Source organism: Polypterus senegalus, chromosome 12, assembly GCF_016835505.1.
Source record: "Polypterus senegalus isolate Bchr_013 chromosome 12, ASM1683550v1, whole genome shotgun sequence".
In the NCBI taxonomy this organism is placed as follows: domain Eukaryota; kingdom Metazoa; phylum Chordata; class Cladistia; order Polypteriformes; family Polypteridae; genus Polypterus; species Polypterus senegalus.
Window position 1 is genome coordinate 133964523 of NC_053165.1, and position 25893 is coordinate 133990415.

At 40.0% G+C, this 25893-nt stretch overlaps 1 protein-coding gene and 1 long non-coding RNA gene across 4 annotated transcripts in view; one reads left to right on the forward strand and one right to left on the reverse strand.

Annotated features, from left to right (window-relative positions):
- Positions 1 to 838: 838 nt before the first annotated feature.
- LOC120541654 lies at positions 839 to 4727 on the forward strand. Its single transcript, XR_005636056.1, has 3 exons — positions 839 to 909; positions 999 to 1164; positions 4512 to 4727. It is a non-coding gene; the product is annotated as an uncharacterized LOC120541654 (long non-coding RNA).
- Positions 4728 to 9093: 4366 nt separating this feature from the next.
- Positions 9094 to 25893, reverse strand: part of peak1 (pseudopodium-enriched atypical kinase 1) — a 152911-nt gene continuing 136111 nt past the window's right edge. For all 3 annotated transcript variants that reach the window (XM_039773491.1, XM_039773489.1, XM_039773490.1), the window contains 2 exons: positions 20026 to 20795; positions 9094 to 14976 (listed from right to left, as the gene is read on the reverse strand). In XM_039773491.1, the coding sequence (XP_039629425.1) occupies positions 13807 to 14976; positions 20026 to 20795 (1940 nt within the window). In that variant the 3' untranslated portion in view covers positions 9094 to 13806. The remainder of the gene's footprint in view (positions 14977 to 20025; positions 20796 to 25893) is intronic.

A 25893-nucleotide genomic window follows, 5' to 3' on the forward strand; every position in this document is an offset into this window, starting at 1 on the left:
CATGCAGAACACTTTGTAGTTTTTAATTATTTATAAAAATAAATCATATTGACTTTGTGAAGTCATCGATGCAGAGCTTATATATTTGACTAGCCATGTGCCCCCAAAGTTGTTAAAGTTGTCTGTGAAGGGCTCCCTGTTTAAACGCGGCTGCCAGTCGTGAACTGGCCCTTCGTCGCAGAGCATTATGATTTTTTATAAGGGAAACAAAATTAAAAAAGAAAACCCTTGGATATTGATTCGATAGGAACGGCCTATTCGGAATCACTGTCCGAAACGTAATTATGTGGTGGTGTAGGAGCATTTATGGTTCTGTCCGTTCACGGTCCGTCTCGTTTTCATGACGCTGTCGTTTCCTCTCACGATCTCTTCTCAGCCATTCTCCAATCGCGCAGGTTACTTTCTGGCAATCCAAAGAGTAAGGCAATATACACGGAGCAATGGTTATAAAAGGGGGACACATAGATATCCAGGCTCTTTAAAGCAAAAATAGGGATCACTTCACTGACATGTGAGCAAGTCACGGTACAACTGTGAGACGCACAGCACTCACAGGCTACAACGTAACAATAATAATTTTCCGGAACATGCTGTTACGTTGTCATTTATTTCACCCACTGTCTTTCTTTCATCCATATGTTACGTAGGCACGTACCTTTTATCTTCGGCAATCTCATTCACTAACCAGGCCTCAGGAGCTAACCAGCGTAACACTGTCCACCAACCCTTTCGTTATTCCGGCACATTGTTGACATCCATGAGTAACAACAACGTACTAAACTGGGAGGTGGTCTGCGCATGCGTGGAATTCGCGGACAAGCAAACCAAGATCTAAATGAAGATCTCTTTAGTTAATTAAAAGCACAACAATTTGTTTAGTTTGAACTAAACTAAACTGACTTACCTAAGGTGCATTCAGTTGATCCCCTTGCTCACTTAGCACTGTGTAATTATTCCTTTTCTTCTTCTTCTTTATTTTGCTTTTCTAATTTTCACAGCCAGACTGCTGGAAGCAAAGTGAAAGGAGCATTAAAATATTACAGCCAATGATGACGTCGGAATAAGTCTTTATTGAAAAGCTCAGCTTAGTGGCATCAGCATTTGAATGGATCTTAATATGGCACACCATTCTGTAAGCTGCGAGAGGAGGCCAGAGGAGTCGAGGTAAGGTGCGTCCGCTCAGCAGTCCTAACACAGCTTACAAAACGATCATTCCAATACAATTCTATTTTTATAATGCCATCTGTTACTTATCTTTAAGAAGACATGGATTGTTTTCTGTACACAATGTCTTCTGGGAGTATTCAGACTCCTTCACTTTTTGCACATTTTGTTAACCTTGCGCTAGAATCGTTGAGAATTTTGTTTTCTCTTCTTCTTATGTCTCCTTGTTCTCTACAGAACAATCTGCTTCTTGTTGTGCTTCACCCCATGAGCGGTGTAACTCTTTCAGTTCAGCTTCAACACTCCTCCTCCAGTTTGTTATCGGACCTTCCTTTCTTACTTTTCCCTGGTGGCTTCCAACTCATAGCTACTTTCAGGATGCGGTTCTGGTCCGTTTGGGGGTCATGCCCAAGCCATTTCATTCTACGCCGCTTGACATCCATCACCAAACTATGTGATTGGTCTTCTTATATAAGAAGTCAATCTTTGAGATCTTCTCTGGCCAGAAGATATGACAAATTCTACTGAGGCACATATTGTGGAACACCTCAGTCTTCTTCATGTCACTCTTGAGTTGACGTTGCTGTTGTATGGTCTCATCTTTGTTATGAGGCTGTATCCAGACAGCTGGAGGGTAGCAAATGCACTGCTGGCCTTGCCTAGTGTGGCGGGCAGCCGGAACCCTTACCCGGCCAGGACGCCCAGAGTGTGGAAGCACCAGGGGAGAGAGAGTATTTTCAGGACAGTTTCTCCCCTGGGGTGACAGAGGGCAGGACCCTTGGTTTCCAGCAGGGAGCTCAACCCTGTTGGAACCCGTGGCCACCACCAGAGGGCACATGGACCTTTTCAGGGCCTTCCAGGAAGAAGTTTGTTGGGCACCTGGAGTCCTTCTGGGTGCCCTATCAAAAGGGGTCAGTCCCCACCATTCAGAGGTCAGAGTCGGGAGGAAGAGGACAAAGCCTGAGCAGGAGTAGAGGGAGAAGGACTGTTGGCTAGAAGGGACCGTATTGGGCTGTGATTCTTATGTCTTGGTGTGTGATGATTTGGGCACTGGTGCTGTGGGGAGCTGGGTGAAATGCTTCCCAATCTATACTAATAAAAGGCAAAGCACTCACTGACTGACTGACTGACTCACTCATCACTAATTCTCCAACTTCCCATGTAGGTGGAAGGCTGAAACGACGGCAGGCTCATTGCTTACAGCTTACTTACAAAAGTTAGGCAGGTTTCATTTCGAAATTCTACGCGTAACGGTCATAACTGGAACCTACTTTCGTCCATATATATGGCTATAGCCTGCAGCTCGGTCACCGTGTGAGGCGGAGTTGTGCCTGCCCATATAAGGCTGTCCGTCAGCAGCTATCCAATAGACATGCTGCCGCAAAATATTCGCAGGTGAAGGACTGTGCTTACAATTGAGAAGGCAGCAAAAGAATATGAAGCGAGTGACGCATACAAGCATATTCATAAGTGCAGCTACTGCGGAAACAAAGCATGGTGTAAACTGTAAGTTTAAATTAAGTTCATAGACATGCTGCCGCTTACGTTTGTCAGGCCTAAGATGAAAACAACATTCGTGAGATACAAAGTTTAATGAGAGGACGCAGGGTATAAACGAGACTTTTCATCACTTTGTAATGGAGTTAAAATTGCTGGTGAAGGACTGTGCTTATGCAAACAAATAGGAAAGCAAGGTGTAAATCTTAACTTTAAATTAAGTTCATAGACACGCTTCCGCTTGCGTTTGTCATGCCTAAGACGAATACGCGAGATACAAGTTTACTGAGAGGACGCGGGGTATAAACGAGACTCTTGATCACTTTGTAACTGAGTTAAAATTGTTGGTGAAGGACTGTGCTTATGCAAACGAAGATGAGATGGTCAGGGATAGAATAGTGTTTGGCACAAATTTAGCAAAAGTGCGACAGAAACTTTTAAGTGCGAGGTCTGAGCTAACATTAAATAAAGCCGTGGACATCGCGAGATCGCACGAGATAGCACAAGCACAGCTGAGAAGCATGTACTCCGAGCGGCTCACCTGAACTGACTTTGCAGGACTGGGAAAGGTAAACCCGTGCATGGAGTGTGTGATGTCTCAGACACACTACTTCTTCACTGCGAATCGCCGGTATTTTGCTAGTTGTAAATAAACACATGTAGTGTGGCAAACCTGTCTCCTGCCTGTCTGTGTCCGGGTTGGCTTCCATACTAACCTTGCCTTAAAGTCCTTAGCTGCAGCATTGCCCTCGTTTCACAGGCTGCCAAGGGAGGTGGAACTCCTCAACATCAAGTGGACTTCCAGTCAGAATAACGGCTTCATCAGATCTTGCATTGATGCACAGCACTTGGGTTATCTTGACAAAGTTTTTTAGTCAATGACAACGCGTGAATGACAAACGAGTGATGTCATCTGCAAAATCGTTTTACTCTACTTTATCTAATACTCAATACCCCAGGATGACAAAATGAAAAAAGGATTCCTAGAAATTGTGCAGATTTATTAGAAATGGAAAACTGAAATCTCTCACCTTGACACAAGTATTCAAACCCTTTGCTATGGCACTTGAAATTTGGCTTGGGTGCCTCCCATTCTGCTGATCATCCTTAAGATGTTTCTTCACTTTGTTTGGAGTCTACCCATAGCCAATTCAATTCATTGGACTGTTTAGGAAAGACACACAACTGTCTCTTGAAGGCCCCACGGTGGAGTGAAAACCAAGCCATGAGGTTGAAGGACTTGCCTGCAGAGGTCAGAGACAGGACAGTGTACCCAAGAGCACAGTGGCCTTCACAATTCATAAATGGAAGAAATTTTGAACAACCAAGATTCCTCCTAGAGCTGAGCAGTTGGCCAAACTAGGCAGTTGAGGGAGAAGGACTTTGGTAAGACAGTTGAACAAGAAGCTGATGGTCACGCTGGCTGAGCTCTCAAGAGCCTGTGTGAAGATGGAGAAACTTCAAGAAGAACAAACCTCACGGCAACACTCCACTGATCTGGGGCCTCATGTATAAACGGTGCATACACACAGAAATGTTGTGTAATAATGCTTCCACGTTCAAATCGCGATGTATAAAACTACACTTAGCGTAAAGCCACGCACTTTTCCATGGTACCTCATACCTTGTCGTACGCAAGTTCTCCGCTCGGTTTTGCAGACTGGTGGCACCCAGCGTCAAAGCAGTGCTACTGTTCCTGTGTGGTTACCCTTTTTTTTTCATATTCACATCCCTGACGTGGCTTTTTAAATACACTGAAATTAACCTCATATTGTTTATTAGTTTAATGCATCTGATTGTAATTAACCTGTTACATTTTCCTCCATGCTTTTCCCATTATCTTTTCACAGACGGCTGAGCTTAAGGGCTATTTATATTGACAAAGCAGAGAAAACTAAGGGAGTAGCTTACGGTCCATGCTAAAACCCAATGGAACAACTCTGGAGAAAACTGAAAACAACTGTCCATTGGTGGTCTCCATCCAACCTGACCAAACTTGAGAGGATCTGCAGTGAAGAATGGCAGAGAATGCGATGCTTGACACGTCAGAGCCAAGGAGACTCCAGGCCGTAATCCCCACCAAAGGGGTTCAATGGGATATTTTAGTTTTTAATTTTTTATAAATTTGAAATAAAATTCCTAAAATCTTGTTTTTGCTTGGTCACCATTTGTGGTGTGGGTGTTTGATCTGTGATGGCCTTAAGATCCAGACCCAGATCCCCACAAACCCCGCCTCAGTGGCCGTGGTCTGGATTAACCTCCGAAGTGTCAGACCCGAGCATCACTCAGGTTGTAAAAACAGTGCTAAAAGCATTAGTACCAAATTTCACTCGGGCAACTGTGTAGATGTGTCTCGCGCAAGTGTTAAACCCGAGGATTACTCAGACTGTAAAAGTGCCAACAGCATTTGGCGTGTCTTGTGCAAGTGTTACCCAGAGAATGGTGCAGTCACGTGTTCTCCTAGCCTCATAATGGCGTCTGATAAGAAACATTTTTCATCAGCCCAGGTATTGCACGCTCTTGACAGAGAAAATGAAATGGACAGTGAAATCGAAAGTGATTCTGTTGAATCCAAAAATGACACTTGCGTCAGTTGTACATGTGCAATGTGCTGTTCAAAAGATGATCAGTCTTGAAAGAAAATCCGCTAGGAAACACACTACTACTGTCCCAACTGTGACGCTTGATTGTGTATTTCTCTGTGCTTCAAGATAAGCCACACAAACAACACATTTTCACAGTTTATATAGTATTCGCATTGTTTTTATAATTATTCCTCATTATTATTTGTATCACTATACTTTCTACACTTCTGACTTTGCACTTTTAGTATTTCATTTTTTACAGTAGAAAGATCAAATTTAATAAATATGGAATTTTTCAAGCCAAAAAATGTAACGCTAAGGTGGTTAAGCAGGTTAGAAAATGATACAACACTTTGGGGTACTGACTATTGTTTGATTAGGGGAAAAATGAATTTAAATAATTTTAGCATAACATGGCAGCAAAACAAAATGAAAAGGCCCAAATATTTTCTGTAAATAAAATCTTAATCTGTTTGTTTGTCTGCCAATCATGCAAAAATGACTGAACTGAATGAGTTTCACAAAATTTTGCTTGTATGCTGCTGTTGGTCCAAATTAAAACTTCGTAATGGGGGGCAAACTAAAAGCCAATGCTGACAATGGGAATACAAATCCCATCATGTACTGGGGCGGAGGGCAGGACGTATTTATCAGTACATGTGTAGTTTTCTTAACTAATCTGATTACAATGTCATCGACAGCAGGAATCACAGCTTTTGTCTAAGACTGTCTTGTAGAAGATTAAGAGGAGACATGACTAAAATGGTTAAAATTATGAAGTGAATTAGTCCAGTAGATCGAGAGTGCTATTTTAAAATAAGTTCATCAAGAACACGGAGACACAGTTGGAAACTTGTTAAGGGTAAATTTCACACAAACATTAGGAAGTTTTTCCTCACATAGTGAACCACAGACATTTGGAATAAGTGACTAAGCATTGTGGTGGACAGTAAGAGTTTAGGGACTTACAAAACTCAACTTGATGTTATTGTAGAAGAATTAAGTGGATAGGAACGGCGATCTTTGTTGGGTTGAATGACCTGTTCTTGTCCAGATTGTTCTAATGTTCTGATTGTGGGGTGTATTTAGCCATGTTGAATTTCCAAAAGACAGTTTTACCGTTTTTTTCATCTTGTATATTCTTAGAAAAGGATCTAAAGTCCAAAAGGGGGTGGTATGGTGTGGCCAAAACCATAAAGAGCCATGTGGGAAAGAACATTTCATTCCCCAAAAGACTTTTAAAACTCCAAAATGCCCTTTTCAATGAACTTTGCAATTGTGAAATATAGCACAAAACTGAATGCAAATAAACCTCAGCTGTTTCGCTGTACTGTATTTGCTTTGCCTCCTGTTCAGTGAAATCATGGAAAGATTTGGAAATTTCATCAAACTCAGCAAAAAGCATTAAAGTCAGTAGGGAGGGAGAAACTGAACATGACTCGAGTGGATTTCAATGGTGCAGTGGTCTTTTAAGTGCCCCTGACGACTAAGGAAATGTCTGCCAACTATGCTGGACTGATTATTGTGGCCAGAAATGTGACCCAGCCGTGAGGCAGACATGCTAACCACTACGCCACTGTGCGTCCCTAAGATAAAGTTAATAAAGTTAAATATCAGAACAGTAAACTTTCTTGTAGACAGTGGTAGAAAGGAAGCATGAATTCACTCAGTCATTTCCATAAGATTCCATAGCCGGTACTCACATCTTAGAAAACAATGAGACACCTCGAAAAGGAAGAGCAACACATTACAGAATCCCATCCATCCAAATCCAGCGTCAGGCTGAGGAGGAACGAAACAAATGTTAGCCAGCTGTGGACACTGCACCAGCTGATTCTCGCTTATTGATTATTATTAGGAATTTGCCCAGTTTACTCGAGTCTTCTGGATGTTTCCTCATCAGTTATGGGGCTGTGCCAGGTGCCATTCGGTCTCACAAATAAAAACTTGTGTAGCTGCCCTTTTTAGCTCTTGGGCAAAGGCCACCACTTTATCTTTATATAAGACCTGTATACTTTATTGTGTCATATTTCATTTTAAATAGATGAATTTGCCGTTTTTGACTTTCATTCGACACTCAATAACCCACAATGATAAAGTGAAATGGGTTTCAGAAAGGTTTGCAAATGTGTTAGAAATCAATAACTGAAATCTCTCATTCATATAAGCATTTATAATATCCACTCCAAATTGTGCTCAGGTGCTTAAATTCTCCTTGGGACGTGTCTAGAACCTGACTGGAGTCAAAATGTGAGAAACTGAATTCATTGGACATTAGTTAGAAAGCTAAGTACCTGTGTGTATAGAAGGGCCGACAATTCACACGGCCTGACAGGACAAAAACCAAACCATGAAGTCCAAGGAACTCTCTGTAGACCTCCGCAATATTCTTGTGGTCAGTCACAGAACAGAGCGAGGGGATAAAACCATTACTAAAGCTTTCAGTGTTCCCAGGAGCACAGTGGCCTCCATAGTTGGGAAATGGAAGATGTTTGGAACCAGCAGAACTCCACCTCAAGTTGGCAGTCTGGCTAAACTGTGTAACCAGGCAAGAAGGGCCGTGAACTGGGAGGTAGCAAACAGCCCAGTGGGTCACCCTTAACAGACCTTCAGTGGTCTTCTTCTGGGACATATTTAACAATACTTTAGCAAAAAAGTCATGTGTTTGACACATTGTAAGTATACAATTGTAAAAATCACATATGGATTATGCAACATGGGAAATGCGACTTTTTTTTTTTCTTCAAAGAATGTTTTTCATATCAGTTGTAGTGGTCCAGTAATCGGTCACCACAGATGGCAATTCTGTCATAACATTTTTTTATCTGCTTGAAAATACAAGCTTAAAATTTTGTTTTCGGCCATCACTACAAACTAGAAGGGGTCAGTAGCCAACAAAATACAAAAACACCCACCATTTTTGGAGTATTCCTTTATGAAGGTGAGCTCAGGCAATCCTTCTAGTGAAATAAAACGTTCAGGTAACAGCAGACTGAAGCAAAAACAAGCCAACATTTGTGTCTAACATACAACAAAGTAACTCATCACTAAACAACAATAAAACAACAAGCACTACGTTACACTTGAAAAGGGATTTTGTTGTTTTATTGTTATTAGAGAATGCACCTTATTAAAGAATGGCAGGGAACACTGAAAAGGCTGTGCTGAAACGGCCTCCCCCTGCGCCATTACATAAAAGCAGAGCTCAGTCCACCTGCTGTGATTATTCATCACTTTGACTTCTTTCCACTGAACCCCCAATGTCGCTGACTCTGGTAAGGATGGAAGGATTTCTTAGTTTTTGGGTGCCACGGTGGCACAGTGGGTAGCACCGCTGCCTCGCAGTTAGGAGACCCAGGTTCGCTTCCCGGGTCCTCCCTGCATGGAGTTTGCATGTTCTCCCCGTGTCTGCATGGGTTTCCTCCCACAGTCCAAAGACATGCAGGTTAGGTGCATTGGCGATCCTAAATTGTCCCTAGGGTGTGCTTGGTGTGTGTGTGTGTGTGTGTGTGTGTGTGCCCTGCGGTGGGCTGGCGCCCTGCCTGAGTTTGTTCCTGCCTTGCGCTCTGTGTTGGTTGGGATTGGCTCCAGCAGACCCCCATGACCCTGTAGTTAGGACTGACTGACTGACTGGTGTAATACTCCCAGATCCATGAGTACGCCACTTGTTTAACCATTTCCAAAATGTTAGTTTTGCCCGAATGCTCACAGCGGCGTGAACCTGAATGAGCCCATCTGAACATACAGGTAATAAGAAGCTTAAATCTTACCGTATCAGGAGTGCCACCTTACAGCTGGAACTGAAGTTAGTTATAGTGAAAGAAAGCCCTCGCCACACTTTGTATGATTTATTTGAATTTTTAGTGTTATTCCCCTGTGCCTGTCGGCTGACATAAAATAAACAGTATACACAAGACGTGCAATAATATACATTATACATAATTACAGGTAAAGAGAAATATGCAAAAGCATTAATACTGCAGATAAATCATTAACAGGACTGGACCTCAGTTAAGCAAGATTCTTTTAGCATTTATACTTTATATATAAAATATATATGTATATAAACACACACACCCACACACACAATCCTCAGGTTATGCTGCACTTGAGCTATGTAAACTCACACTTGTGTACAAAAATATATGCGTTTTGCAGAAGCAAACATTTAATTTTATGCAGCCACGTTATTAATGCAGACCTACCCTGATGTCTTTATTTTTTTGGGATAACAAATAATTTGGGGCTCACATGTGATCAAACCTCATCCCTTCATGCTAACCTCAACCAAGAAGATCCTCCCAAACAGCAGGTTAGTTCTCACTGCAAAAAAGACACAGCCTAAACGGTCAGTGCTTCACTTGCCAGTACTTGAACAACTAAAGACAGCAGCCTCTCCAACAGAGTGCAAGGCTTTGGGGAAAAATGAGGACAGAACAGTAAGCAAGAAAATGACAGCCAGATCAGTTGGATACACCCGAATAATACTGAAAATGATGGAAAAGGCCGACTAAACACAAATAAATTCATGAATGAAAAAGAAGTCCAACTGAAGTTTGTGAGTAATCGTCAGTGGCGGTCTGGGATATTTTGCTGGACAAATGACACATTTGTGGGTCAGACTCACAGATGTGACAAGTGAATCATTGCTGTTACATCATGCCGCCTCCATAAGCTGACAACTGTCTGTGGAGAGCAAACCAACTGGCACGGGCTGAACAGATGCAGGAATGACAAAGTGGAAGGCTCTGTACGGGCCACTAGGGAGCAAAAGGAACCCACACAGGATGTCAGCATGTATTGCTGTCTGCCAGAGTAGTTAAAAAAAAAAATTGCATTAGAGGTTTTCATAAGCATGTGGTCTGTGGATAGCAATGACATATAGGGAGAGGCAGACACCCAGAGGGCCTTGTGGGAAGCTGGTGCAACTCCTGCAGGTCACCAGGGGTCAGAGCACATGTCATGAAAGGTATGGTGGAGGCTGTTTTTTTTTTTAAAAAAGCTAAATCTATAGTCCAGGCCCTTTTACGTTTTCAAGTGCCGTGATCTCCAAGCTCACTACTCTATCCTGGTAACCCAAAAGCTCAACTCCAAGTTCTGGAAGTAACCCCAGTGTGGCTTTTAATGGCCTCGTGAACAATTACAGGAAGACGAGGATAAGAGAAACTTGCCATAAGGTAGCTCACGTCACACTGATTATAAATGAAGTGGAAACACCAATAAGGGGAATATTATATGGAATTAGATTCAGATAAGAATGGCTGGGGGGTTAAGGGAAACACACTAGGTTGAGACTAAGCCTGCTAGAAGGGTGATATACTTGCATCCTGGAAAACCATCAAAAGCACTCCACCTTAACTAAAGGATAAATGTCTGTGTGTCTGTCCTGTTGCTCTGTCATTCCAACAGATGGCACGTCACAAACATTAACACTGCTTTTATGAATCCCATACCAAATGGCAATAAACAGAGACACATGCATTGCACAGGGTACTACAAAGTTTAACACTGAGGACGATGTCGATTACTCAGCTTTCATCCCATCATAGACGGGAAACACTTAATTTTAGAACACAATTTTGAGCTGCAAATGCATAAATACCGTGTTTGTGAAGAAATAACTTGGTCTTCAAAAATACCAAACTCATCCTTTAAGAAAGCATTCCTTCCATTGTTTTAAATGCTACTTTATAGGATGCATTGGTGCATAACTGCAAAGGAAAAATAAAATGTAAGGAACGCAGCAGTTATTCAAAATATGGATATCTTCAGGCAGGACCGGACAGGATTGTCCATTGAATGTCTCGTTCTTTATGTACCACAATAGAATGGAAAAAAAAATAAAGGGCAGAAATTGTGGCTGAACCTGTAAATCGTTCACAAAGGTACTGGCTCCACCAGGCAACATGTTATTGTCTATAAGAAAATGGGGTAAGGTCGCAACACTTTGAAATTATGAAACTGTGCTGGAAAGTCATTACAGAATCAAGTAATCTGACATCCCCCTAATTGTGTAAACTGATAAATTCAGACGACGAGATCAGCAACAGCAGTCATCAAGTCTGATAACTCTAAAATCGATGTAATGAAACACCAGCAACTAAAATATAGGAACATGCATTTGGAGTCTTAAAAGTGCAGTTTTATACAATATGCTTTGTTAGGCTTCTTTGTTGTATGACCAGTTATGATGAAGCATGGTGTGATTCTGCAGTTCATTTGGCAAAATGATAGGTAATTATGTGGTGTGGGCTATACAAACAGCAATATTAGCATTGGAGAAAGGGTCTCCGAATTTTCGTACATATGTAGACTATGTACTCTTTATTTGTTTAGACAGCCATTTCCAGTGTTTAATTCATGCAGTTGTGGTCTGTTGTGAGATCAACTTAGTGAACCATGGAAGTTTGAATTATTAGGTAGAAAAGGTAAAAATATAATTGTTTTTTGTATAAATGAGGCAAAAACCTGCACCAAAGATGCTATTCATTCCTACCGATGAACAACTTATTTTAGCACACAGCCAACTCTGGACAGGACAATTTATCCTGTTACTTGTTATTTGGTATAGAGTTTAAGTTTTGTTGAATATCTGCTATACTAGTGGTTATCTGATAATGAAATTACAAATGAGCAACTTAGGTGGTTGTGATGGACATTGTAATAACAATTGTAAAGGAAGAATTAGATTAGTAAACTGAAAGTGTTATGGAATCAGAGCAGGAATGGGACGTGGTATTAAGAATAACATAAACAGGTAAAGGTAAGGCACTTCATATGCAGACACTGAATGGAGGAAGCATGATCAGCACAAATGAGATTCAAGACCACTTGTCTAAACTTGGCCTCAACAGTGTTTTCAAAACATGTGGTCTGCATGTATGTTTTGTGTATGGTACCATACAATGTAGAACTTGTAACAAAAGTGCCCAGTAACACTTCATAAAGTGAGGGAGGCTGTTTAGGTGAATAATTGGCTACACAGGAGCGGTCACAGTGAGGAATACTTTGAAAGTCATGGAAGTATCAGCAAGTTTACAGTATGTGGGATTACTATTGAATGTTTGATTGTAAAACGTGATGAATTTCTGCTTCACACAGCATCACAACATGACGGGGACAGCAATACTCCACCCTGTTGGGGTGTTGGCTGCCCAAAGCCCAACAATAAAGAAAATGGACTAGTGAGCTTGATGCAGGCTGGCATGCTGGGATAAACGTTCACTGGTATGGAGGAAGGAAAGGGCAGAAATGTACAGTATGAGTGACATAGGAGAAACAATGGGATTTGTGGTTGTTGTAATGTGAGGTAGGAGTGAGGTGAAGCCACTTCATCAAACAAACAGGGTAACAATGTATGCAATTAAGTCCATGAAGACCGAAGGTGTTGTCTTACATTTTGTGAAACAGTTTTGATGCCCCTATGTTCATCCCTCTTTTGAGTGTGTTTTGGTAAATACTGTAGAAACAACACAAGGCTCTCTCTGTATTGCATTTTATTCTTTAAACAGCATGGATATGAATCGCTAAAAAAAAAAAAAAAGTTAATCAGAACTGTAAGTTAAAAAAAAAAAAAAAAACAAACTGAACCTGGGCTATGTTTTAAAAAAAGTGTTGCCATTCATTTAGTTAGCAGGCAGTTAGTGCGTTTTGAAAGAATCCTTGTTATGCCCGTTTATACCATAAAAAGCCGAACAAGGACCAAGAAAAGATAATTTGTCTGACTGAAATATTGCCTGTACAAAGGGTCTGCAGTAAGTGTTTTCTGAAAGGTTGCTTGCAGCCCTCCTTGCCCCTTTTAGCTGAAAGTAGGCTCCTCTCTCCTAAATGATCACACAAAAGTGTATTGATATACTGCCTATGCAAAGCGTCAATAAACAGCGTACTAAATAGTAGTGCTCAACATGCCCTAAACATATCTGTATATATACACACACACACACACACACACACACACACACAGACTTAAACCAGTGTCACTGCTTCTTCAACATTGTCTATAGGATTAAATTTTTTTCCTATACTCAGTGCAAACATGAAAGAATAAAAATGAAACAGCTCATGGTTTCTATTTTTGTAATGTGCTCAAACAAATGTATATCAGGCTCTAGGCCGTTAAAATCAAAGAGAAAGGAAACAATTCAAATAAAGTACACACCACCTTAAAAAAATCGTATAAAATGTGGAGTACATGGCCTAATGTTTTCATAAAAATAATTTAATACTAAAAAGATATGTAAGATCATTGCTATCATCTTTCTAATCTGATTAATCTGTAGCACAAACAAGATATATAGGCTATTGGGTATTTTTGCTTCTTCAGAACCTATAAAAAACACTTTGTCTTTTCGACATTTCAATTTTTTGATCCTTTCTCTGTTACTCCATGTTCAGAAAACACAAACCTCTGTAACCCTGGAGATGTGCAAGACGTGCAAAATAATATAGCTATATATTAAGTATCATCTGTACAAAACTGCAAAACAATCTGTAAAATGTGGGTAGCACTATAGAAAGAGCAGTGGTATGACAAAAACCAGTAGCAAAGAGATAACAAATATCAAAGATGCTCATGCTGTCGTAGAACTATTGCAACAACACTCGCCAACAACTCTGAATTTGTGAAGGCCAAATACTGAGAGCATAACCAGTCCTCCAGACCAACAGCAATGCCGTCACTCAGCGAGTACTCTGCAAACTTGATTACCATTAGGGTTCTTTTTACATCTAGCCAGTTCTGCAAAATGATCTCTCGGTGCTTAACATCTTGGTTTACTCTAAGAGTCTGGAACAGATCATCCCGTGGACCCCACAGCAGACACTGCAAGAAAGCCCTTGCCTCAGAAATCTGGATGCGCTCAGATGGATTGGCATTGAGCAGCAGGCTAGCAAGTTGATCCAGCCCTTGTGAGTAGAGGGAGCGCTGGGGAATGCGTGGGAGGTCAGATGGTGTATACTCCCGCTCCTTTAATTCTGGAAGCTCTTCAAAGGGATTAGGTCGGTGCAGCATTTCATAGATGAGTATTCCTGTCTGAAACTCATCACATTTTTTGTACTGAGTGGCACTAATTATCTCCGGAGCTAATCTGGACTGATTCTCAAGGACATCAGGATTCATTAACTCGCTCTTGTGTTTGGCTTGTGAGAAGTTGCTAATTATAAGACGGCCAGGGCACGCCAAGTTGGAGCCAGCATCTGAATATTCCATAGGCTTGTTTGGTTGGCAGCGTATCAGTAACAGGTTCTCAAGCCTCAGGTCAGAGTGTGTGACATGATAGGCTTTCATGTGTTCAAGGCCAGAACAAAGCTGCAGCAACAAAAGGCAGATCTGCCGTTCATAAAGATCAGGGTTTTTAATATGGTAAGAAATGCCCTCCTTCACAAAATCTGACAGTGTCTGATATGGTACTTCTTGGGTAATGACCACCACGCAGCTGCGTAATTTACCCAAAGTTCCCGTGGTGGATACTTGCTTCAGCTTCTGGGTTGTCAGTGCAGAAGAGGGAGCATTACTATCAGCGATTGCTATAAAAGCCTCTGGTAATGTATTCACTTTCTCTCCATCTTCTTCAGGTGTACTAGCCATTTCCCAGGGTAACAGTCGAACAGGAACATCAGCAAAAAAGTGTCCACAATCTTGTTGGATATTAAAGTGCTCTGGTAAACTCTGCCGTACTGCCAGGCTGTGGAAGAACTGCTGTTGGGTCTCTTTCACCTTACTCTTGCATATCTATGAAAAAACAAGATGACATGAAGATAAGAAGCTACAGCACCACAGAGGACTACATTTGTTTGCATCAATCAATAAGTTAAAGGAACACTCTATCCAAAAATGACATTTTGTAATATGTTACTTTGTAGTGATACTGTTTTTGTGATGCCTAAGAAAAAATTTTTATCTCATGTTTTCATACAGACTGGAGAGAAAAAAGTGATAGAATAGAATCCAATGGTGACCAGTGCTGTGTAGCAGCAAACAACATGAAAAATGTCCTTTGAAAGAAAGAAAAAAAAAATCTCATGTTACTCGTGTGGCATAATCCACAGTTGTACGCTTAAGATGTGCAAAATGCATGTTTTATTTTGTTAAAAAAATGTTAAAACATATACTTCCATAATAATTAGTGCATATTGTAAACAGGAAAACACCTTCCCATAATACTGTGCTTTTGAATTTGTCAACAGTATGGTCTTCAAATCAAAACGTCAGTCCCATGAGGCTTTACTTTACTGTTTCTGAAGTGTGTGGTTCATTCCAGAAGTAACAATTTAACAGTATTTTAGCAAAAGAAAAACATACGTTTTGCATGTTTAAAGCATGCTACTGGATAATGGGATTGTAGATTATGTGTCATAAGGTTTTTCTTTTTTTCGTTTGCTGTTGTACACCATTGCTCACTATTGATTTCTGTTATGCAAAACCAATCTTTCACCAAGCCAGAAACAAAGGACAAGTAAAGTATTTTTATCCAAAACCCGAATTAAAGGTCATGAAAACACTCTTTGCGCACTTCCCCATGAACTGTGGCAGAATAGCCAAAGCAAAGGCTAGCATTACTACTGCAAAATAGCGGTACCTGTGAGCAACAGAAAATGCTGCAGTGCGAAAACTATACAAAATTTTAAAGAAGGATGATAGAGAGAAACCAAAGTCAAAATTGTATTCTGTGCCAGTATAAAAACACCAGTTTAGATAAATCTCCAAATATACAAAGCAAAAAGCACAAATAATTAATAAAAAGTACCAATCATAACAACTTTTTGGTTTCAAATGGCACAAGCTGCTTTTTGAAGTGTTGGTCCATCCTCCCTTTCCTGTTGAAAAGATGGCAGCCAACTCAAGCAGAATTTTTTTGCTTAAAGTATCATGATTAATGAAATAGTGGAGCAAGCATCTCTTTCTAACTATATTGATGAGACAGAAAATACAAAATAAAAAACCTTTCAGTGTGAAATTTTCCATGATCACCTTTCGAAGCACTGGAAGAATTTGGACATAATTACTTAATTTTGTTGAGTTGTGACTTGATAATTCAAACTCTTGTTACACAGCAATGTCACACTTCTCATAAACCCCCAGCTAAGAACATGAAGTGTGAAGGTGTACATACACAAAAAATAACTACAAAACTGCCACAGCATGTGATTTTATTTCTACCGGTCACACATGGTAATCCAATGGGAACTCTGTATAGAGTAATATTATGATTTGCTTGTTTTAAATTTACTATTTGTTTCTACTTTTGATCCCTGAAACATATGAGGGGCGTCCAATACTTTATCTACCTCAGTAGAAAAGAAAAGAATTTTCAAACAACTTTTGTTTTATTTTTCAATATAGCCCCCCAATAGCTCCATACATTTCATCCACTCTTTCTGCAATGACTTTAACCCCTTTGAAAAAAAATCTTCTATTTGACCTTCAAACCAGGACGTCACAGCTACCTTGACATCTTCCTCATTTGAAAACTGCTGTCCACAGAGACATTTCTTCAAAACCTGGAACGAAAAATAACCTCAGGGAGCCAGGTCAGGACTGCAGGGTGGATGGTTCAGCTGCTGGAACCCACATTCTCGGATGGCAGCCTGCGATTAACGTGACGTGTAAACTGACACATTGTCGTGAAGAAGCAGCACACTTGCTGTGAGTTTTCCTTGTCTTTTCTCCTTAATTGACTCCCGCAAACCAATCATTGTGTTTGCATAACTCTCCCCGATTATGGTTGTCTTGTGTGGAATGAACTCCAGAAGCAAAAGTCCTTCAATATCCCAGAAGACAGTTGAAATGACATGTGCCTGCAGATGTTGCTGTCTTTAACTTTTTTAGGGTGGGGAATGACTTGTGCTTCCACTGCATCGACTCCATTTTGGACTCAGCATCTTTGCGATAGACCCAAGTCTCATCTCTAGTCACCAAATGACGAAAAAAAAAAATCACTTGGTCTTCACAGAGGTCACCTGACAGGCCTGAAGCCTTGTGGCCTTCTGACACGGCATCACCATTCTTTGTGACCTTTGACATGCCCAACTTTTCATTAATTATTTTTCAAACCGTACCTGCCGAGATGCCCATTTCTTCAGCTATTCGGAAAACCTTAATTCTTCTGTCTGACAAAATTAAATCCTCGACTATCTTGCATATTTCTATTGAAACAGCTTCCAAAGGCTGTCCATTGTGAGCGTCATGTTCAATGGACTCTCTACTCCACTTAAACTGCTTGCCCCAGAATTTCACTTTGTAAAAAGATGGGGCAGGCTAACCATAAACTGCAGTCATGCATTCAAGGATCTCCTTTGGCTTTTTCCCTTTTTTTGTGAGAAATTATATCACTGAAAGTTGCTCCAAATCTAGCATTTTCTTATTTGCTTCAGACAAGGAATCTCCTGACATCCTGTCTCTTGGAATGTTAGACTCACACTGAGCCACAACTGTGCAAGACTAACCCTGAGACAGGTCACAACATGCAAAGACTTGTATCATAATGCTTGCTACTTTCTTTCACACTCAGGCAGATAAATTACTGAACACCCCTAGTATGTCTCTGTAGACTTTTTAATATGAAGAATCTAATTCTTTTATTTATTTACTGCTTTAACCTAATTATGTGGTTGACGATTTATTTTTACCACCTTCCACTGCGCCATTTTGTTTGGTTATTGGACATCCACAATTTCTGCATTTTTTTACTGATTGTTGTCAGGTTGCTGCTACGGAAGCAACTAGAAGTTAGAGGGATGCATGACACCACTTTTACAATTGTATTAAGATCAGCACCGTACACTTCTTGGTTGTTGTGGATTCAAAACAAAGCCTAGCGTGAAACACTGCTTCTCTGGCATGGAAGGAGCCCGAAACTTGAGTGGGGACAATCTAAAACACTGGCAGCTAGGACTCAACTTTACGCATTGCATTGGCATTGGAATCAGACTTCTCAATGCAAAGTTGTATAACTCTTATACTCTTGAAGATCCGCATGGGAAAGACTCCAGTTGGGTCTTGAGATACTCAGTCTTAGTTTGGTGCTGAGCAGCTGAAATTTGCTTCTCAGGATGAGATGGCTGCTGCAAAACAACTTTGAGTTGAGTTGTAGAGGGCAAATTTTAAACTACATGTATTCACCATTTTAAACTACATGTATTCACCAACTGGCTACTAGAGTATATGGCCTTTTAAGAGACAGATGGGTTCAATGTTCAAAAGGGTACTACATACTGACTCTGTAGTCCTTTTGTAGTCAAAAGCTCAAATAGGGAAATAGACAGAAGTAACTAGAGGGGCAGGACTGGGGTTGAAACGGCTTGCCTGATTTGAAGCTAAGTATCAAACTGGTACTGGATTTCTGTGAAAGTCATGGATCACTCATAATGAACACCAAGTATGGTCAAATTCAGGATTGTTTGCAAGTGTATTAGGTACCAGAGCATCCTTAGGTTGAGATAAATGACTTTTGTTGCATTTTATGATCTGACACTAAGTTGTGGGCACTCAGATAAAGACAGATTTTAACCTGTTAAGTGATTACCACTTAGTGTTCAGCTGGCTCACATAAATGGAGAGCCCACTGGAAAGACCCGGAAGACACAAATAGGTAAGCGAGTGTGTTCTGGGAGTGACAGTTTAGAATGAGCTCAACTCCCATTTCCAAACAGACCCCATACAAGATCTCAGTAGTGCAGTCAGCTGCAAAGAGCTGTGACCCAAAGCTTAATGGTTGCGGTCATGACTCAGTGATATAAGAAGCTGTCAAGGTAAAGAAAGAATCCATCTGTGCATTGACAGCAGGAAGACCTCCAGATTTGACTGGGAGGCCAAACAACTTGGTGGCTACAGAATCAACTGAAGAGAAGAGGCATGGGTCTAGGTGAGTGGAGTTAGCGACATAACCATTTGCTGACTTATTAAGGGTAGGGGAGATGATGTTAACATAATGGAAGAAGCTCTCTGACAAACTCAATAATCTGGTGGATACGCCCTTGGAAGAAGAGGTACAGCTACGACTGCTGGCTGGGGTTGGATCCATCTCTGTGGTGGAAGTCAATGCAGTGGCTAAAAAGCAGTGCCAAGCCCGCGGGGTGGATGAAATCCACCTGGTAATAGAGACCGAGTCCAATAGATAAATCTCACATTCAGAGGGAGAAATGAGGATTCTGCCCTGGAACAGTGAGCCAAGCTCTTTGTTCTTTGTCTTAGCACAAATACTTGAGGGGTCACACAAGTCTGACAATCCTGTCTGTATGTGCTTTATGTACGTTATAAGCATGAACAAACTGGAGTGCAATTACAGTCTGCATTTTTAGATGCCAACGTTTTCACCTGGCCATGTTGCAATGCTGGGCTTTTGTATTCAGAAGTATATGGCTCTAGAGAGCCTTTTCCAATGACTACGTTTTCAAGGGTTAACAATGCTGGAGGTAGTGTGGATGAAAGGCAAAAAACAGAGACTAAAAGTGGCCAAATTCATGTTTTATCAGTAGTGTTTATCAATACATCACCATACTTTTTATTTCATTTTAATGGTAAGATCTGAGACGACAGGGTGATATCACAGTTTAAACCACAAGTTTTCCAGCTCATTTCTTACCTAACATACCATGTAACCTTGAACAAATCACTTAAATGCCTGAGCCACAATTATGAAAAAATCTAATATAAGCAATTATACAGTATTCTAATATTACAGGTTGCCCTAGTTAAAGGCAATAGCTGAATATGCAATGCTATCAATTTCAATTCTTAAAAGAACAATACACATAAAAATGATTTAATTTTAATAATTACCTTGACAGCATAGTTTACTAATGGATCCTTGGCATATGAAGCAGTATAGTATATGGCATCACCAGACTCGCAGCAAGGTGTTCCTGTAGTTAAGTGAAAGTCAGACCAACACTCTGTGCCAAAGCGGCGGAGCCGTTTTTTCCCTGCCATAAAAATATCCTTACATTTGTTTGCCAAGATCTGAAGTGTGTTTGAATGAAGTCCCCTAATGTGGCTCATTACCTCCTCCCAGTTTTCAATATCCATCCACCCATCCATCCATTTCTTGCATAAAACATGTCTTTGTGGCTTGTAGGCCTCTCCTTGCTCAGATACATTTACAGCGGGCAAGGACTGAATGCTGCAAAAATCTTGTTTTGCCTTGCCTTCAATATTAGCGGAAGCAAAGACAGATAAACTATTTCTTGGTCTTTTCCTGCCCCCTGTCATTTTTTCAAGTGAGTCTCCAGAATTTGCATCGAGTAACTGTGCTTCAGAACTGAGAGATGAGCTCTGACTTGCAGTCTCCCAGCCAATGTCGACATCATATAGTGGGTTTGCAACATTATGGTTATCCCCCTTGGATTTTGTGGGCTTCTTTATCTTCAGAGAGCGAGAGCCTTTGCATTTGGATAATGATTCTGGCTTATCTCTGTCGATCATTTTCTTAGGAACTGTGAGTGGAGTGGATGTTGAACTGGAATCTGACAGCTCAAACTTCACGGTGGCATCATCAGAGGCTTTAGCATTTCTGGGTTGTTTCAGGGGGATCATGTTTGCTCTGGATTGGCCTGTGCAAAAAACAAATGACAAATCAGAATTAACTTTGTAAAAGTGGTACTTTATAAATTGTAATTTACATACATATATGCATCTATATAGTATATCTACACACATATTCAGTTGAATGTTAATTATTATTTCACTGTACCTACATATACAGTACATAAATGTAATCCAGCAGCATGGCATATTGTCCCATTTTCTGAGCAGTCTTAAGCAAATTGTACCTTTAACTCGAATAGTTCTACTTTCCGGAGAGGCTACTTCCAAGCAAAACATGTTTGATGTATAAATATTCTTTTATGGTATAATGTAAAAGAAAAAATATTTTCATTGGCACTAAATTGACTCTAACCCGGACGAAAATAAGAGACACCGGTTTGCCTTTAGTTTTTATATGCATGTTTGTTAAAATGTTAATTTATTGCACATAATGAATAATGAAGAAAATAAAGTGGTAACCAAAACACCTAAACCAACTGTTAAGTGGAATGTCTACATAAGGTAAATCAAAATCACGGGCAGACAGTATTACTACTATTATAATGAATCAAATGTGAATATTTGACAATACTTCTCTTAACACTAAACTCAGTTAAAAAATGGGGACCAGTCTGCCATCATACTTTAAAGATGCCACTGCTGTTATGAGCACTTGTGGTACACGTAAATTATTGTGAGAAGAAAAAGGAGTGAGACACAAAAGATGTGGTGAAACAGGAATGAGTGGTAAAAAAAAAAGATAAAAATTCACCAAGCACCAAGATAAAGGGCAGGAACCAAAAAAAAAAAAAAACAAACAAATGAGTGACCTTGAACTGAAGCAAAAGAAAGAAACTGAAACAAACCTCTCTAATGTTTATTTCAAACCTATGCTACCAAGAATGGAAAGAAGATTTTGTTTTATCCACGAAGGGATAACTCTGGGATAAAATGGCACTTTATTTATAATCAATATGAAGAGTCGCATGACCCTCCCCCTCATACTGTCACATAATAAAATAGTACTGAATTTTATTAACTTTGATAAAACAGTGCCCTATTTTTATGCAATGGCGGCTATCTGATATGAGTGACCGAAGAGGCCCTAAAACTGTGTCATAATAATATAAAGTTAAATTTGACTAACATTACTGAAAATAACCCAGAGGACTAAATGAACAATAAAAAATATTATCCTCACAAAACAATAATAAGAAAGGAAGATAAAAAAAAACAATAAAAATCACCCAAATACTAATTAAAAATAAAGTAAAACATAATTGTAACAATCACACACCACAGTCCTCAAGTTAATGTTTATGTTCAATGCTCCTTGCTTCCAAGAGTATAAACATTATTTTCAAACACTCCAAAAAGTTGTTAGTCAATGTTAGCTTCATTGCAAATTTGACAAAAGCACTGATCAATGCTAGAGGTTAAGAATAAAACTGCTTACGAATTTGGAAAGAGCTAAATACATTACTGACTAAATATTTTTAGAAATGGTGATAACAGGCTGGAGACAGCATGAAATAAGTTACAAAAATGATTGTCAAGGAATGACATTCCTACAGAGCAACTTATTCATTTAAGTACTTTGCTGTATATTATTATTTTTCTTTCCTGTTAATGAAAAATAAATTAGTGGATCAATGTTTTGACATTGTAAATACAATGCTTTGGTAGATGTTTTCCATGGTGTGAAATTCAGTTTCTTCATTTACAGATTAGTAGTGGAATCAAAGCTTTTATTAAACTTGAGAATTTGCCTTTGAAAAAAAGAATACTAAAAAAAAAAAAGTTTCAAAAATATTTACTTACTTAGCCACTGCACTACGACTGGCTAAGAAAAAAAAGGTGTTTGTGAATATTCTGTAAAGAATGGCTAAATTTGATAAACCTTTTTTGTATTTTTTCTTCGACAGAAACAAATATACATAAAATAAAAGTATCGATATATATAATTCACTAAGGCAAGAAACCCATGGAAAGCACGCCGGAAGGGGCGTGGATTCACTAAGCTGCCGACAAGTAAGACACCTATGGCGTACGCAGGAAGGAGCCATGCCCACCAACTCCAAGACCATTGGATATGACGACAACTCGCAGAGCCACGTCCACCAACTCGGACGCGACGACACAGAAAAAACGGCGTTGTTTATATTCGTCTGTCGTAGAGGCCACATGCAACTCCGAGCCACGTTGACTGTTTATAGAGGAATGTTTCTCGCGGAGGTGAATCACCATATGCAGTGTGTAAAACGGTTTGCGAGGGGTATCCCACGGGATCCTTAAAACAATCCTTTACAACAGAGGTTTAAACACAATGAAGTAAGCAGTCTTTAAAATACGTGTTTTCGGTTATGACGCACGACTGCGTGCACCATGGCAAACTGTTTTACACGCTACATACAGCAATTCGCGCTACTACCGTGGTCGGGTGTCTTGGTGCATTATATATAGAAAAGCAGCCAAAACCGCACAGAGCAATGAAAAGTCTACTTGAGTCACAGGTGCATGTGGACTGTGCAAAGACGACAACGACTCAAGTGATGAATTGGAGGTGGGCACATGAGCAGGCAAGGCGCGATGGCGGTCCGCCAGTTTTCAGTCACAGACGGTTGTGTGTTGGTTCGTTCTGTGCATTGTTACAATGTTGCTTTTCTTGCCGATTTATTACATTGCCGATTTTTCAAATGTTAATTTTCTCCCTGTGCTTAAAAATCATTAAAAAACCAGCCTGATTATGTGGCGTATGGTACACCGCAGGTTGGCTAGTTAAAAATAAAACACATTTCAGTACTTGTATCAGAATTGAGCAAAAACCTCTATTAGAGCACTTTTCTCACATTTCTTTCTTTGTGCTAATAAGGCATCAGTGCAGAGAAAACACCAGGGGTCTCATGTATAAACAGTGTGTACGCACAAAAATGTTGCGTAAGCCCATTTTCACGCTCAAATCGTGATGTATAAAACCTAAACTTGGCATAAAGCCACGCACATTTTCACGCTAGCTAAAACCCTGCCGTACGCAGGTTATCTGCTCAGTTTTGCAAACAGGCGGCACCCAGCGTCAAAGCAGTGCTACTGTTCCAGTGTGGTTTCCCTTTCTTTTTTAGATCCACATCCCTAATGTGGCTTTATAAATACACTGAAATTAACTGCATATTGTTTATTAGTTTAATGCATCTGATTGTAATTAACCTGTAACAATATAATGGTCTACAGAATGGTCAAACTATTTCAAATACCATAGCTGCTTTAGCGTTGTTACTCTCACTGCATCATCTTCTTCTTTCAGCTGCTCCCGTTAGGGGTTGCCACAGCAGATCATCTTTTTCCATATTATTCTCACTGCACCACTCAGAGTATTTACATCACTGTATCTGAGTGTGGAATCACAGATCTACAGCTGCTGATCAGAAAGAGATTTATTGGTATACAGCATCAAGCACACGCTGCCTCAGCCATGCTGCCTATTTGAACTGCTCTCATACAGCAAATGCTTCAGAGCCTTTCCTGTACGGACCTCACAGTTCGGAAACCGTTTCATCCCAAGAACTATAAACGCACTCAATCAGTCCATCAAGTGCTCCTCGTAGAACTGTTTGTACTTATAAGTACAACCACCTCACTGTAAACTTGCACTACAGTTATAATATTGCACAACCTGAGCCACTTTATTAAGTGTGTATTTACATATGATGACAATATTATTTTTAAGATGAAATGCAGCAAAATATGTTTATTATACAGGTAAAACTTCATGAAAATAATTTATATTGTTAATAATTAAACATGTGAGGACATGGTAACACTGCGCTAGCAAGGATCTGGCACTCTGTTCACGGATTGTTCCTGCCTCGCCCTGTATTCTTGCTTGGGCTGGTGCGACACTGGAGAATAGAATAATTAAACACGTACTACAAAGATATTTCAATGTTCCTTAATAGTTTTGAAGAATTGCCATTCTAAGATTACAGATGGCTTAATGTCTATTACAGAGCTGATTGTGTGGCGATTGGGTATTTGGAGAAAGTAAAGTAAGGACAGGAATTGTGGTTTATTACATTTGAAAGAGACAGTACTGTTGCAATAAAGTATTTCATCGAAGGTTTCGCATGGCGCAGCAAGCATCTTGCGTGAGACATGAACAATAACTGCACCACTGTGTTCCCATGTTTAATAACATGGTTGAACTCCTATCATCATGAAAATGATGTCACGTATACATCTCAGTATTTTAATTATTCAGAGAGCTGTAATATTACGAATGTAATGATTCTGTGTCCTGTCGGAGGAAGAGAAAGCCCATTTAAGAAGAATTTAACATGCTACTTTAGTTACGATGGGATTTGAGAAACTAGTAAATTAAACGATTTTAAGATGAAGTTTATATGTTCTACCTTAATGACAAAATAAACTACGTGATTAAAGTAGAAATTTCGAGATTAAAGTTGACATTTTGTGCTTTTTTTCCCCACTGTGTGCCTATTTTTGTTTCTCTGTACCCTAATAAGCTTTCATATGAAACTCAGACGGTGGTCTATGACTCGCCTTTTCATGGCAACTTTGATATCTGACAACTTTTTTTTATTTCGGGCACTGTGACACTTTGTGAACTTGAATTTCCGAGTTTCTCAGACACTCTATCAACTTCATTTTGTTGTTTATACCACTGTTTACCTCCACTTGGTATTCACTGAAATTCTTCTATTCCTCTCTGTGCTTTGCCATTGCCATTTCACAGAAGGCTGAGCTTAAGGGCTATTTATATTGATTCGCATATTCAAAGAGGTGTAATTCTGGGAGGAGTTTTGAGGAGTGGCAGCAGGTGCACGCAAGTGCATTACTTTTCACGCTGACCGGGATTTATGGAGCGGAAGAACGTGGAAGTTGGCGAATACACAGATTTATGCATCTGGATTTTTTTTGTGCGTAGGCACATTTCTGCTTTTGTCCTCATGCCATGTTTTAGTGTGAATTCCTCACACAGCGTTATGCATGAGGCCCCAGGACAGTAGGTTAATGTACTTTCTGTTATTAGGTGACCCTAAAGGGAACCAGGATAACTGGTACATGGAAAGGGGGACTAAGCCTCAGTTTGTCCATTATTAGTCACTG